The following is a 14,359-nucleotide window of genomic DNA, read 5'->3' on the forward strand; positions in this document are numbered from 1 at the left end:
AATATTGATTGGATACCCGAATTATACATGTATCCATATAGATAATAATTGTATGTGATTTGTTTGATATATATCTAACCTGTGTCCTTTCTAAATGGACTAAAGATTAACAGATATACATTGATATACATATATATCACCATTTTATGCAAGTGATTATTCAAAATTATGTTAAGCGTATTTTACATGATGCCATCATTCCTGAACACTCAAGATATATTAGTTAGAACATATATAAACAACGAACGCATATTCTAGAAATAAAAATATTAACTTAAAGTGGAGGGCCACCCTGAACAAAAAAAAATATAAAAAATTTCAAAAAAATCTAAAAAAAAAAATGAATAAAAAATTTTTTTTTTACTTACCAGAAGTGCCTGTTGCTAGGCACATAATCCTAATCTTCCTCTTCCTCCTCCGCGGAGATCTTCTTTCTTCTCTCCTCCGTGCAGCGTCTTCTGGGTAATGGGTCGCGCTGTGTTCTGGGAACTGTGTGTTCCAGAACACAGCGCGTCCCATTCACAAAGCGCTGCATGACTCGCGCATGCGCAGTAGGAAATGGGCAGTGAAGCCGCAAGGCTCCACTGCCTGTTTCCCTTACAAGGAATGGCGGCGCCGGGACCCAAGAGCCGAGGGACGGGTCGGCCTCGGGCGGCCGACATCGCGGGTGCCCTGGACAGGTAAGTGGGCTGATTAAGTCAGCAGTTGCAGTGTTTGCAGCTGCTGACTTTTTTTTTTTTTTTTTTTTTTTTTAAACGGCCCTCCGCTTTAAAGAAATAAAACATCAAACACATGTGAGACACCTGGTGGTTGAAGGTGCTATTACCTTAAAATCACGAGACTACTGGGAAAGGTGATCATTAAGTCTGCCTGCCAATAGGAAAAGGACACATACCCTCTGGGCAGAACTTAGTATAATTATATGACCTTTTTGTTTAAGAAGATATTTAAGAAACTAGAAAAAAGAGCAAAAAGGGGAGCTGGGGGGAAAGACCTCAGGGGGAAGCTTAGGGACCCCCCCTGAGAAGGGACACTGGAAGACTCCCAGACAGACTGACCCTCATGCACCATGCATGAATACATATTTTTACATTCACGAAGATCCCTGCTCCTTTGAACTTGGAGGTCACACAAAGTAATTCCTCTGTAAGAGAATCTAGGTTGAAAGCCACGGCAGCCATCTTAAAATTCCTGGTAACCAACAATCCACACTAGTAGCCAATCGGAATGGGTAAATATACCATATTGATAAGAATATGTTTATCATCTCTTCTATGTTTTCTTAAATATTGATTTTTTGAATATTCTATTATTGAAAATATTTCTCCCGAATCAATAACCGCCTTTTAGATTTTTCTCTAAATTTAATTTTTCATTATAAATTTATTTTTGCATAGATGCCAATTTTATTGACAAACTAATGTCTAATTTATTTCACATTAACCACTACTTACCTGCAGTATAGTAACGGTTGGACGTGTGAAATACAGACATTCTGTTTAATTGTCAAGTATCAAAAGGTTATTGATTCTACCGAGAAGTGATAATGGTGATAATTGTGTCCAAGGTACTACTATGCCCAGTTTAAGGGTGTTTCCATTAATTGTCAAAATGATCAAGTAATGCAATCTGTATTTTAATATTTCATGTAAATATTTGTCTTTTGTCAACCAATAAATGTAGCTATTTTGTATGATCACTCGTCTCCGTGAATACGTTTCACATGCATAGACTGTGTCATATAGATTGATTCTGTATCTTAAAAATATCTTCGTTAAAAATTACTTAGTAAATATTGTGCGGGAAAATGTCCTTAAAAAGCACAACAGCGGCTACACAGCACCATACGCAACAAACTGCAATGAAATTTTTTTTTTGCTTTCAGCCCATCAACTTCAGGAACAACATGTTCACTTGCTGCATAATATATCCCACCCACTTCCAGATAGCATTGTAATGAGATAATAAATGTTATTCACTTCACCTGTCAGTGGTCAGAATGTTATGGCTGATCGGTGTACATTTAGAGTTTACAAACCCGATCACATATGAATTACACGGGTTCTGTGGCTGATTAAGGTGGTAATTAAAACTCACTTGGTGCCTTATCTGCATTCAATTAGCCTCAGAAATGAATGTGTAATTCATATGTGTTTGGAGGGATGAGGTGGCAACTCTAATACATACACACACAGCACAAGGCCGTGTTCACACTACAAGACTGTTCTTGAAGCTGCAGTATCTCTGAGATCCACAAGGTGGTGATCTCACTCCTACCAAGACAGGAAGTTTCTAGGAAATACAGACAGGAAGTGATGTCAGGGACAGACAGGAAGTGATGTCAGGTATAAATAAGTTCCAGGTGAATTATGAGGCAGTAGAGAGGAGACGTCGCTGGAAGTGGCAGCAGAGGAGGTAATAAGATCTTATTTTGTATTTACACCCAGTAACCCCCCGTCATGTCCGTCCTCTTCCTCCATAGTCACTGTGATGTCTTTTATCTCCAGCAGATGATGATACACACATATATAGTGTGGAAACCCAGATTAACCCCTTCAGGGTTAGTCCTTTTCCCCACTTACAGGGCCAGGAACATTCTCTTCATTTCGGAGATAAATTCTAGTAATATGTTCCTCTAAACAAACAGCACTGACAATACATAGACAAAACAATGACCATCCTGACCATACATGGCCTACAAAAGGGCAATTATTACACTACATAGGCAGCCCATTCCAATACTTACTAAGGGTTCTGAAGGAAGTAGAGGAGCTGAAGGGTTTGTTAATAAAATTGAAAGACTTTAGGTGCCTCTGAAGGGGTAATGTAGCTGAAGGACTCTGAGACCCTTGAGGGAGTAGTCAGGCTGCAGGGCTCTGAGGGAATAGGGGGCTGGAGGGCTCAGGGGACTTTGAGGGGCGGGGGTCTGTGATGGTCCTCCCACCTCACCTGCACTTATTTTTCAGACCTTACAGAACTGGCAACCTTGACCATCTTATTGTCTCACTGGTCACATGTTTTTTTTTTTGGAATATCACGTAAGATGAAGAAGGGAATTCCTTCACTCATTGGTGAGCATTTGTTCTTAGAGGAGTTCTGTTTCAGCTGCAAACCAGTTTAGAAAGGAAACAAACCCAACATAAAAAGGGAAAATCTGATCTGGCAGGTCCCGGGTCATCCAAGATGTAATAAACACTAAACGGTCCAAATGTAAATGTGTTCCCATGGGGCCAGTAGTTCTTAAATGTACAACAACCCTCCTATTACCCCCCCCCCCCACATCCACATCCTATTATTGTGTGATCAATACCATCCAAATTTCTTACTTTCATTTACCAAATGTATCCGTCTACAGGGAGACCTGTATAGATCAAATGATGGCACCAATGAGGATGGAGAAGAACTGGAGTCACATGACTGAGAAGATACTAAACCTCACCCTGGAGATCATCTACCTGCTGACCGGAGAGGTGAGGAGGATTCTGGGAGGTCACATGACATCTCTCTTATCTATATTAATAAAACATAGACCTGACCGGAGAGGTGAGGAGGATTCTGGGAGGCCACATGACATCACTCTTATCTATATTAATAAAACACAGACCTGACCAGAGAGGTGATTATTCTGGGAAGTTCACATGACATCACTCTTATCTCTAGTAATAAAACACAGAATTGACCAACGAGGTGAGGAGGATTTTTGGGTTCTAACATGATATTCTTATTGGTTCCTCAATGCAGAGATTTCCTCTTGTGAAGTCCGGTGATCATATGACCATCACAGTGCCTCCATGTGACTCCTTGAAACCTGAAAGAGACAACATGCAGAAGATTCTAGAAGTCACCAAGAAGATGATGGAGCTGCTGACAGGAGAGGAGGATTCTGGGAATTCTGGGACATTATCCAGTAACAGACAAGGGATGTGTCTGGATGGTGACTGTATCATTGTGTGTGTCAGGTTCCTATAAGGTGTCAGGATGTCACTGTCTAATTCTCCATGGAGGAGTGGGAGTATTTAGAAGGACACAAGGATCTCTACAAGGACGTCATGATGGACAATCAGCCGCCCCTCACATCACCGGGTAAGAGGAGACTTTATTGTAAAGGAGAGAGCAGTACGGAGGCTCCACCTAGATCCCCCATCATCTGATAAACACATAGAAACAATGTATTCAGTCAGTGTGTGTGTTTCCTACAGATGGATCCAGTAATGGGAACCCACCAGAGAGATGTCCCCGTCCTCTGTATTCCCGGGATTCCACACAGGAAGATCACACCATCCCCCACCATCATCAGGTAGATGATTAGCAATTATTGGTAATTGTGATTTATACACAGCATGTTTGTTACAATTAATGTTTTATTATATATTCAGAGTGGAAACCTCAAAGATGATAATATTGTTAAAGAGGCGGATGAGAAGTATGGAGTGATGGAGGAGCTTTCTGAAGTACACAAGGATATCAACAAGGACATCATGATGGAGACATCAAACAGAAACCCACCAGAGAGATGTCCCCGTCCTCTGTATTCCAGCGATTCTACAAAGGAAGGTCACACCATCCCCCACTGTTACAAGGTTGGTGGGTTGGAGCATCTAGGAACAATCACTGATAGTTATGATTTATACGTGTGTTTGTTATAATGAATGTTTTATTTATTCAGAGTGGAATCCTCGGAGATGATAAAATTGTTGTTACAGAGGAGTATGGAGTGATGGAGGAGTTTTCAGAAGGACACAAGGATATGATGGAGCCACCAAATACCAGGAACCCACCAGAGAGATGTCCCCGTCCTCTGTATTCCCGGGATTCCACACAGGGAGATCACAACTCTGCAAATTATCAGGTAGATGAATAACAATTATTGGTAGTTAAGATCTATACACAAGTATGTTTATTACAATGTATGTTTTATTATAGATTCAGAGTGGAAAGGAAGATTGGGAGGCGGCTGAAAAGGACTTTAATGGTACCATACAAAAATTTGGGATGACAATCTCGGTATAAGAATTGTTTTAATTGTATTACAAAATAATTAAAATACATAGCTTCAAAACAGATTAAGACAAAAACAATAGCTCTATACGGTCACAGATTATACCATCTGTGTATTAATTGCTCGACCTCTTTCGTGGACGAGATTACTGCTTCTTCAGGAGATTTTTCTCAAGTCATCTTCCAGGACGGCACACCTGAGAGATGAGAGGCTCCTCCCTACAGGAAACACAATCAATCGACAGCTGTTTTAAGTCCACACCCTTCCCCTTGATCCTAAGTTTTTGATTGTGTTTCTCCCTACACAGCAAAACTGTTTGTTTTTTTCCAAATGACCCGAAGCCTGGGGCTGGTGGTCTCCCCCTGGGAGCCGGAGCACAAGCTTAGGAAGCCACTGGGTCTGGTAGGATATTCTTGTCCTTCCTGGGGGGTTCCTCTATCTTTTCCTCAGGGGGGGCAGCAGAAATTGGAAGAGCCCGCCTGAGAGCTGAAGGACCCTGGGTACAGTGGTGTACACAGAACTTCAGGGGCCATTATCCTGTCTCCCCCTCCTTACCTGTCCTGGTGGCTGTTCAGACAGGGTGCTGGCCATCGGTTCTTTCCCGGGGGATCATGTCCCCGACTCCTGGGCCCCCGGTAGCTCGCATGGGCTGCCGGAGAGGGTGCGGCAACAAGCACCCGCGTCATTTTCAAACTTCGGGAAAAATGGCGGCGGCGTTCTTACCCAGGAGGGAAGGCTCAGAGTCAGCAGGAGCAGGCGCCCACATCCTCCTTTCTCTAGAGCGAGGAGGCACCAGTTCACTACGGTGGATGTCTGCCTTAACCACCTCAGATGGGAATGAGGAACGGAAGGCATTGTCCCCCCCCCCATGTGTATATACTGACTGGTACAGTGCAGGACACAGCCTAACCTGGCACCTTCCTATGGGGACAGCAGTTGGGGGGGGCACTTTGGTGGCTATCCTCCTGGCGTGTGGACCATAAGGATGGAAAAGCAAGCGAGTGAGTACTTTCCTTTGCCTTGGGAATTTAGCTGCAAAAGCCCCAATTCCAGCCAGAGGGTTTTTGGGCATTTGAGATGATCTCCCCTGGGGTCTGGATTCAAATAGCCCTGAAGCTTCTGCTAAAAACACCAGCCGCAGCTCCCTCTTACATCAGAGACGGTGTATGGTGGACAGGTGGTGCAGAGGAACGAGGGTGCCTAAACCACCTCAGATGGGAAAGAGGTAGTCCATTGCTCCCCTTCCCCGTGTATATACTGACTGGTGCAGAACCTGGGGCTGGGATACAAATAGCCCAGACGCCACTGCTAAAACCACCAGCCACAGCTCCCTCTTACAGCAGAGACACTGTGGTTATCGCAGCAGTAGGTTGCCAGCCTCTCCCTACATGCCCAGTTGTGGTACATTAGTAGGAATGAATATAGCGTACAGAGGGAACCTGGTAGATAAAGTTACTTACAGGCCAGGTTTACCACTTATTAATTGAGCAGCGGTTGGTGGATTCAGAAGCTTCCCTGGTCAGCAGGTGCACTAGGTCACCGGCCTTATTAGCCCAGCTGCTAGGAATCTGAAGTTGCTTCAAGATGCTTAAAAGCTGACCTAACATTCAAGGATTGGCAGGGACCAAGCTTCTGTATGGCACAGTAGGGGTTCCCTTGTCACAGATCCTCCTTTTGGGGGTTGCTTGCTATAGGTAACTTTCATAAGCTCCAACCTCCCACTCCACCTTTACACTGTGGTTATATTATAGTGTAGGAGGTAAGAAAAACCTTTTTCTTGATCATACATCACGGGACACAGGAGCTTCATTACATAGTGGGTTATATAGGCACCTCTGGTGATTGGACACTGGTTGACCCTAATTAAGGAGAATTCCTCCCCTATATAACCCCTCCCATCCGGGAGGCACCTCAGTTTTTTCGCCAGTGTCTGGTCGATGGTCACGTAAAACTTAGCTCTATGCGGGTCCCGGCGAGGGCCGAAGGGCTACAACAAACCGGATCCATACCTCGGGCCGATATTTGACTCCCAAGATGGTATGGTACCCGGGCCTCGTTTGCCGAAGACACGAGGTTTTGCCTGTAAGTCCTCTCCATTGGAAGACTGGACTCTGGGACAACCAGACTTGGGGTACTGTTGACTCAGGGCGCCCGTAAGTTTCTGGCAGAGTTTTTTACAAGGCCCAGGTAGGAGGATCTTTTCGTAAGAACCCCAGATACGCCTGAAGGTTGGCTAACAATACCCGCCGTGATGGGTGAAGGCTGGAATTGGTCTGAACACAGCAATTCCTGCGGCGGGGAACAGGTAGGGGAAGTCATCCTATATATTTAATATATGAATGGATTTCTTCACTGTGAGTAGTTGTATGTCTTACCTGGTTTCCACCACTAGATGGAGTAAGAGCAGCCTGATGCATACTTACATGCCTTTCAATACTAACACGCTCAGTGAAGTGCCTGGTTCTCCAGCTCTCACGTCTCCTTGCAGTCCCTGCCACAATAAAGGTAAAAAAGGGGTCCCACGCAGATCAGGGGGTCCCAGGTCACTCCTTTTGGGTTCTCCTCCTCCCCCCCGGATCCCGCGGTCCTCGTGCACGCGCGCGGGCGCGTGCACGCGCGCCGGGCGCGCTCCCGGCCTATTGGGGAAAGGGGGGGGGGGTGTGGTTGCCAGCTGTGCACAATCAGGTGCTCTATGCTGTAATGCAGGCGCCAAAACGGCCGTTTTAAAAGCCCAGAGCGTCAGGGGACTGTAAGGTGAGGCACAGGAGCTGTGGGCTGTAAGCATCCGTGGGATTGGATCCAGGCAAACCCTAAGACACCTACTCGGCATCATATTGTGCAGTTAAGCTAATATTGATTTATTGTGAGACTTTAAGCACAAATAAGTGATTGCATTTTACATTAGTAACTCTGCTTTGTAGCTCAGTACTATGTCTCCTCGTAAGAGGGTTTCAGGGGCAGGTAACAAAAGCACTGGCAAATCACCGCCTAGGTCCAGGGGTTCCAAGGGTGCATGCAGGTTACCATCCCCCTCTGCAAGAGTGGAGCCTGCATCTCAAGACGAGTCAGTGCCCCTTTCAGGCTTTGCAGCCTCTCCTAATGTCGCAGCCCCGGTCTATGTCACTGAGGACTCCCTTAGGGCTTCATTGGAGAGTTTTGAAGGGAGGATAATGAATTTTATTTCTGCTTCCCTAAAAGATAGCAGAAAAAGGGGTAGATCCCCTCCCTCTGCTGAAATCCCTCTCTCAGACAGTTGCTCTGAAAATGAGGAGAGATCCCTATCTTTAGAAAGGGATCATGAGCAGTCGGATCAGTCAGAGGATGAGGAGCTAGTCCCCTCCTCCCAGGCACTCAGAAAGCAGGTGCAGTATTACACTGAATTGGTGCGTACCACGTTCAGAATGCCGCCTGCTGAAGTCGCTACATCCTCTGTCTCTTCCCTGGGAGTCAGGAAAGCCCCACAGACTGCCTGTTCCTTCCCAATTCATCCTTTAATGGCTGACTTGATGTATGAGGACTGGGGACATCCCGATAAACTGTTTACTCCTCCCAAGAGGTTTTCTATGAATTATCCCGTGGAGGAAAGTTTCACCAAGAAATGGGGGGCCCCATCTGTTGATGCGGCTATCTCTTGTGTGAATAAAAACCTAACTTGTCCTTTGGATAATGCGCAGGTATTTAAGGATCCAGCTGACAAAAGGCTGGAAACCTTGTTAAAAGCCTCCTTTTCCATGGCCGGCGCTGTGGTGCAACCTACAGTCGCAGCCGTAGGATTGTGTCAGTTTCTTAAGGAACAGGTCAAACAAATGTTTGAACTCCTCCCCAGCGAGGAAGTAGTGAAATATGCAGAGATGCCTCACATCTTATGTTTCATAATTGATGCGATTTTGGATTCTGTCCAACAAGCATCCCGTTTGTCCCTTATGTTGGTACACATGCGTAGGGCTCTATGGCTAAAAAATTGGGCCGCTGAGATGTCATGCAAAAAGCATTTGGCTGGGTTCCCATTTAAAGGGGAACGTTTGTTTGGAGAGGAACTAGATAAATTCATCCAAAATATCTCAGGAGGTAAATCTACACTCCTTCCAGTCAAGAAGAGTAAGCGTCCCTCATTCAGGCGTACTCTTTCTCCCGAAGCGTCAAGCTCTAAACAGTGGCGACGGCCTTCCCAGCCCTCCGCTGCTAGAAAGCCTCAGGGCCGAGCCCAGGGACAGAAAAAGACTTGGGGGCGGAAGCCTGCCAAGCAAACCTCCAAGACCTCCTTGTGAAGGGGCGCCCCCGCTCGGCCGAGTGGGGGGAAGGCTCCTGCAGTTTGCAGGCGCCTGGCGGGAGGAGATTCAGGACAAATGGGTGATCTCTTCGGTATCTCTGGGCTACAGGCTAGAATTTCAGAAGATTCCACCCTTTCGTTTTCTAAGGTCAAGGATCCCCAAGGATCCAATAGAGCGGAAATCGCTACTCCTGGCCTTAGATCAGTTACTATCCCAAGGTGTGATAGTAGAGGTGAGCCCGAAAGATCAGGGTTCAGGTTTTTATTCGAATCTCTTCACTGTCCCAAAACCAAACGGAAGTGTCAGACCTATCTTGGATCTGAGAGACTTGAACCGGTTTCTACACATCCAGACCTTCCGGATGCAGTCTATACGCACTGTGGTTTCCTCCCTGCAGGGAGGAGAATTCATGGCATCAATAGATATCAGAGATGCATATCTCCACGTGCCAATATTTCCCGCGCACCAGAAGTTCCTAAGGTTCGCGGTAGAGCAACGCCACTTTCAATTTGTGGCCCTGCCATTCGGCCTAGCCACGGCCCCCCGAGTCTTCACGAAGATTCTAGACCCTCTCTTAGCAACTTTAAGAGTTCAGGGCATAGCCGTCATGGCTTACCTAGACGACTTGCTTCTCGTAGAGAGAACTATAACGAGCCTAAGTCGCAGCGTCACCAGTACGCTAGAACATCTGGGCCGCCTAGGTTGGATATTAAACCTAGAAAAGTCGTCTCTGCAACCGACCACCAGGTTGGATTACCTGGGTCTCATTATCGACACCGCTCAGGGCAGGGTGTTCCTTCCAGGGCCAAAGGCCTTGGCCATTGGAGATCTGGTGCGCCTAGTTCTGGGCAGAAGATCTCCCTCTATTCGTCTATGTATGAGACTATTGGGAAAGATGGTCGCCTCATTCGAGGCCGTCCCATTTGCCCAGTTCCACTCAAGGCCCCTGCAAAGATGCATCCTTGCGATTTGGAACAGGAAGCCCCAATCCCTGGATCTTCCTATGCGTTTATCCCCCCGGGCACGCAAGAGTCTGGTTTGGTGGTTACAAACCAGAAATTTGCTAAAAGGCAAAACATTTCTTCCCCTCTCATGGAAGATTGTCACAACGGATGCCAGCCTGACAGGCTGGGGAGCCGTATTAGAGGGAACATGCTCGCAGGGAAAATGGTCTGCGACCGAAAGTCTGTTGCCCATAAATATCCTAGAGATTCGGGCAGTTTACATGGCACTCAGAGAGTGGTCTCACAGACTGCGAGGCTTCCCGGTTCGGATTCAGTCCGACAATGCCACCGCGGTGGCTTATATCAATCACCAGGGCGGTACCAGAAGTCTGGTGGCCCAAAACGAGGTGAATCGCATACTTGTCTGGGCAGAAGAGCATGTTCCGTGCCTCTCTGCAGTCTTCATCCCAGGAGTGGAGAATTGGCAGGCGGATTATCTCAGCCGCCAGCAGTTGTGCCCAGGAGAATGGGCTCTGCACCCCGATGTGTTTCGAGACATATGTTACAAATGGGGCACTCCAGACGTGGATCTTTTTGCGTCCAGATTCAACAGGAAACTGGACAACTTTGTGTCAAGGACAAGAGATGCACTTGCTCAGGGGTCAGATGCTCTGACGGTTCCCTGGAATCAGTACAATCTGATCTATGCCTTCCCCCCGAACCCGCTACTGTCACGGTTCCTGGGAAGGGTCAAGAGGGAGGCGAAGTCGGTCCTTCTAGTGGCCCCGGCTTGGCCCAGGCGACCATGGTTCGCAGAAATCATGAAGCTAGCAGTGGGCAGGCCATGGACCCTCCCCCTCCGGCCAGATCTGCTCTCGCAGGGCCCAATTTACCATCCTGCTTTACGCAGTCTGAATTTGACGGTCTGGCTGCTGAGACCCACATTTTAAAAGACCGTGGTCTTTCGGGGCCAGTCCTTTCCACTCTGGTCAATGCCAGAAAGCCGGCCTCCAGGCGTATCTATTACAAGATCTGGAGGGCATATGTTTCCTGGTGTGAACCCAGGAGATGGCATCCCAGAAGGTATGTCATTAGCAGAATCTTGGCCTTTCTCCAATCAGGCCTTGAATTGAATTTGGCCATAAGCACCATCAAGGTGCAGATTTCGGCCCTGTCGGTCTTTTTTCAAAGACCGCTTGCATCACATTCCCTGATACGGGCCTTTATCCAGGGGGCTATGCGGATGAGACCGCCAGTCAGACCTCCGGTATGCCCATGGGATCTGAATTTGGTTCTCTCGGCCTTAGTAGCCCAACCATTTGAACCTTTGCATCTTGCTTCGTTAGTCCTCTTGACAAAGAAGCTAGTCTTCCTAGTAGCCATATCCACGGCTAGAAGGGTATCAGAATTGGCAGCTCTTTCTTGTAAAGAGCCCTATCTAATTATCCATAAGGACCGGGTGGTTATGCGTCCCAACAGGTCCTTTCTACCTAAGGTGGTTTCAGGTTTTCATCTGAATCAAGATATAATCCTACCATCCTTTTTTCCAAATCCTCAGTCCATAGAGGAAGAATCCTTACACACTTTAGATGTGGTTAGAGCAATCAGTCTTTATCTTCAAGCAACTGCTCAGATAAGAAAAACTGACTGCTTATTTATTCTGCCAGAAGGCCCTAGAAGGGGTCAGGCAGCGTCAAAGTCCACTCTCTCGAGATGGATCAGACAGGTTATTTCTCAGGCCTATAGCTTAAAGGGGAAGATTCCTCCTTTTCAGGTGAAAGCGCACTCTACTAGGGCTGTCAGTGCTTCTTGGGCAGTGCATCACCAGGCCTCCCTGGCTCAGATCTGTAAGGCTGCGACTTGGTCATCAATCCACACATTCACCAGATTCTATCAGGTGGATGTCAGAGGGCAAGAGGATATCGCCTTCGGGCGCAGTGTACTGCAGGCTGCAGTTTAGGTCCTCAGGTCCCTGGCGGTCTATGCTTATGATCTGTGTCTCCCTCCCCTCAACCTGAGCATTGCTTTGGGACATCCCACTATGTAATGAAGCTCCTGTGTCCCGTGATGTATGATCAAGAAAATGGGATTTTTATATACAGCTTACCTGTAAAATCCTTTTCTTGAGAGTACATCACGGGACACAGGGCTCCCGCCCCTCTTGGGTTTTACGTGGTTCTTATTGCTTTGCTACAAAACTGAGGTGCCTCCCGGATGGGAGGGGTTATATAGGGGAGGAATTCTCCTTAATTAGGGTCAACCAGTGTCCAATCACCAGAGGTGCCTATATAACCCACTATGTAATGAAGCTCCTGTGTCCCGTGATGTACTCTCAAGAAAAGGATTTTACAGGTAAGCTGTATATAAAAATCCCATTTTTGTTGGTTTGGGCTACAATCCACTCAGTGGCAGATCTAAAGGCGATTCACCATAGATCGCTTCCTACATCCTTTTAATGGTGGATTTTCTGTGCAAACCTATGCAAGAGCTACATAATTGCTTGTTTGAAGCCTGCAAGTAGCTATTTACCCCCAGGCTAAATTGGTAACCACCTCTTCTAGAGGCTGTCTTAAATTGGTCTCTATGGCTGGGCTCATTGAGACTTTAGTTGCTAATCAGCCCCACCTGGGTATGAGCTGGCTAGCTTTTGCTCAGTCTATGGAGGTAAGGTAGGACAACAACTAATATAGTAGGGTGTCCAACCATTTTAGGATTTGTTCCTTCACTGGTGGTGAAGGTTTAGTATCTACAGCCCAGGCTATGCCTATGAAATAAATTGCCTGTTGGTTATTTCATAAAGGGATAGACCATGACTCCTCATTGGCTGCACACCAGTAGACCTCAGTAGTGAAGGTTTGTCCTTGCTGGGATGTTTTTGTGGCACAGCAGAAATACACATTGATATTTGTGACATCTCTGCTCATAAGGGCTATATTGCTGTACAACAGAAATGTACTGCACTGAAGCTTGTTTGCTGTCCTTTATATCCTAAAGGTACTGCTTTGCTTGGCTACAGATCAGAAAAATACAACAGTGAAGGTGGTCTGTACTTTCTGGTTTTGTGCTGCACAGCAGGAATGCACATCATTAACCACTTCCCACCCGGCCACTGCATATAAACGGCCGGGTGGGAGCTCTCTACTTCTGGCAGGACATTCCTGCCGCACACGCCGCATCTCGGATCGGCAGGAGGGCAATGTAATTTGCCCTCCTGATCCGCACGATGGCTGTGTCTAATCACAGCCATCGTAAGGTAAACAAAGGAGGATGGGTGGCAGATAGCAGGTGATTGTGCCGCCGCGTGCCCGCGCAGCAGCGTGATCCCGATCTGCCTGTGACCCCCGGAGACTGCAGAGCAGTATACAACAGGAGGGCCATGTGATTGGCCCTCCTGATCACATGACGACTGTGTCCAATCACAGTCGTCATGTAATGTAAATAGAGAGCGGTTGTAACTGCTCTCATCTCTTCCTCTCCTCACACAGAGCCTGTCAGTGAGGAGAGGAAGAGAGATCTGTGCTTCAGCCGGGAAGATCAGTGAGTTTATAGCTGTTTGTCCGCTGTTTACCCACTGATCACCAGCTAGTGTCCCCCAAAAAACACAGTGTCCAAAAACAGTGTCCCAAAAACACCTGTCATACAGAACAGCGGGCACATCTGTCCGCCAACAGCGGGCACATCAGCCCGCCATCCGACACATCAGTCGCCCGCCATCCCCAGGTGCGTCTGCCCGCCATCCCCAGGCGCGTCTGCCCGCCACCATCAGGCACGTCTGCCCGCCATCATAAGGCACATCTGACACCTGCCATCACACATTTGCCTCCCGCCAACATCTGGCACATCTGATGCCCGCCATCAGGCACAACTGACGCCCACCATCTGACATCTCCCGCCCGCCATCAGGCACAACTGACGCCCGCCATCTGACATCTGCTGCCCGCCATCTGATATCTGCCCGTCAACATGACTAAAAGGTCGTACAGCGCAGAGGAGGCTTCCCAGATACTCCAGAGTATGTTGGACGAGAGTAGCGGGGAACTCTCTCCGTCAGACTCGGATAGCGATTATGAGCCAGTGGAAAGCAGTGACTCCGAGATGGAAACTGTGGAAGCTAGAAACCTAACAAGGAGAAACGGGAGAAATGA

General features: G+C 47.2%; 2 protein-coding genes across 2 annotated transcripts in view; both read left to right on the plus strand.

Annotated features, from left to right (window-relative positions):
- Positions 1-14,359, plus strand: part of LOC143986898 (uncharacterized) — a 1,277,526-nt gene that overhangs the window by 65,307 nt on the left and 1,197,860 nt on the right. The gene's annotated exons all lie outside the window — the stretch shown is intronic.
- The window catches only part of LOC143989847 (uncharacterized), a 30,727-nt gene continuing 20,288 nt past the window's right edge, over positions 3,921-14,359 (plus strand). Inside the window, exons 1-4 of the mRNA XM_077490126.1 lie at positions 3,921-4,083; positions 4,200-4,297; positions 4,377-4,580; positions 4,667-4,849. Of these exons, the coding sequence (XP_077346252.1) occupies positions 3,999-4,083; positions 4,200-4,297; positions 4,377-4,580; positions 4,667-4,849 (570 nt within the window). The 5' untranslated portion in view covers positions 3,921-3,998. The remainder of the gene's footprint in view (positions 4,084-4,199; positions 4,298-4,376; positions 4,581-4,666; positions 4,850-14,359) is intronic.

Source organism: Lithobates pipiens, unplaced genomic scaffold (assembly GCF_037356315.1).
Source record: "Lithobates pipiens isolate NorthernLeopardFrog02 unplaced genomic scaffold, aLitPip1_a1.2 Scaffold_18, whole genome shotgun sequence".
In the NCBI taxonomy this organism is placed as follows: domain Eukaryota; kingdom Metazoa; phylum Chordata; class Amphibia; order Anura; family Ranidae; genus Lithobates; species Lithobates pipiens.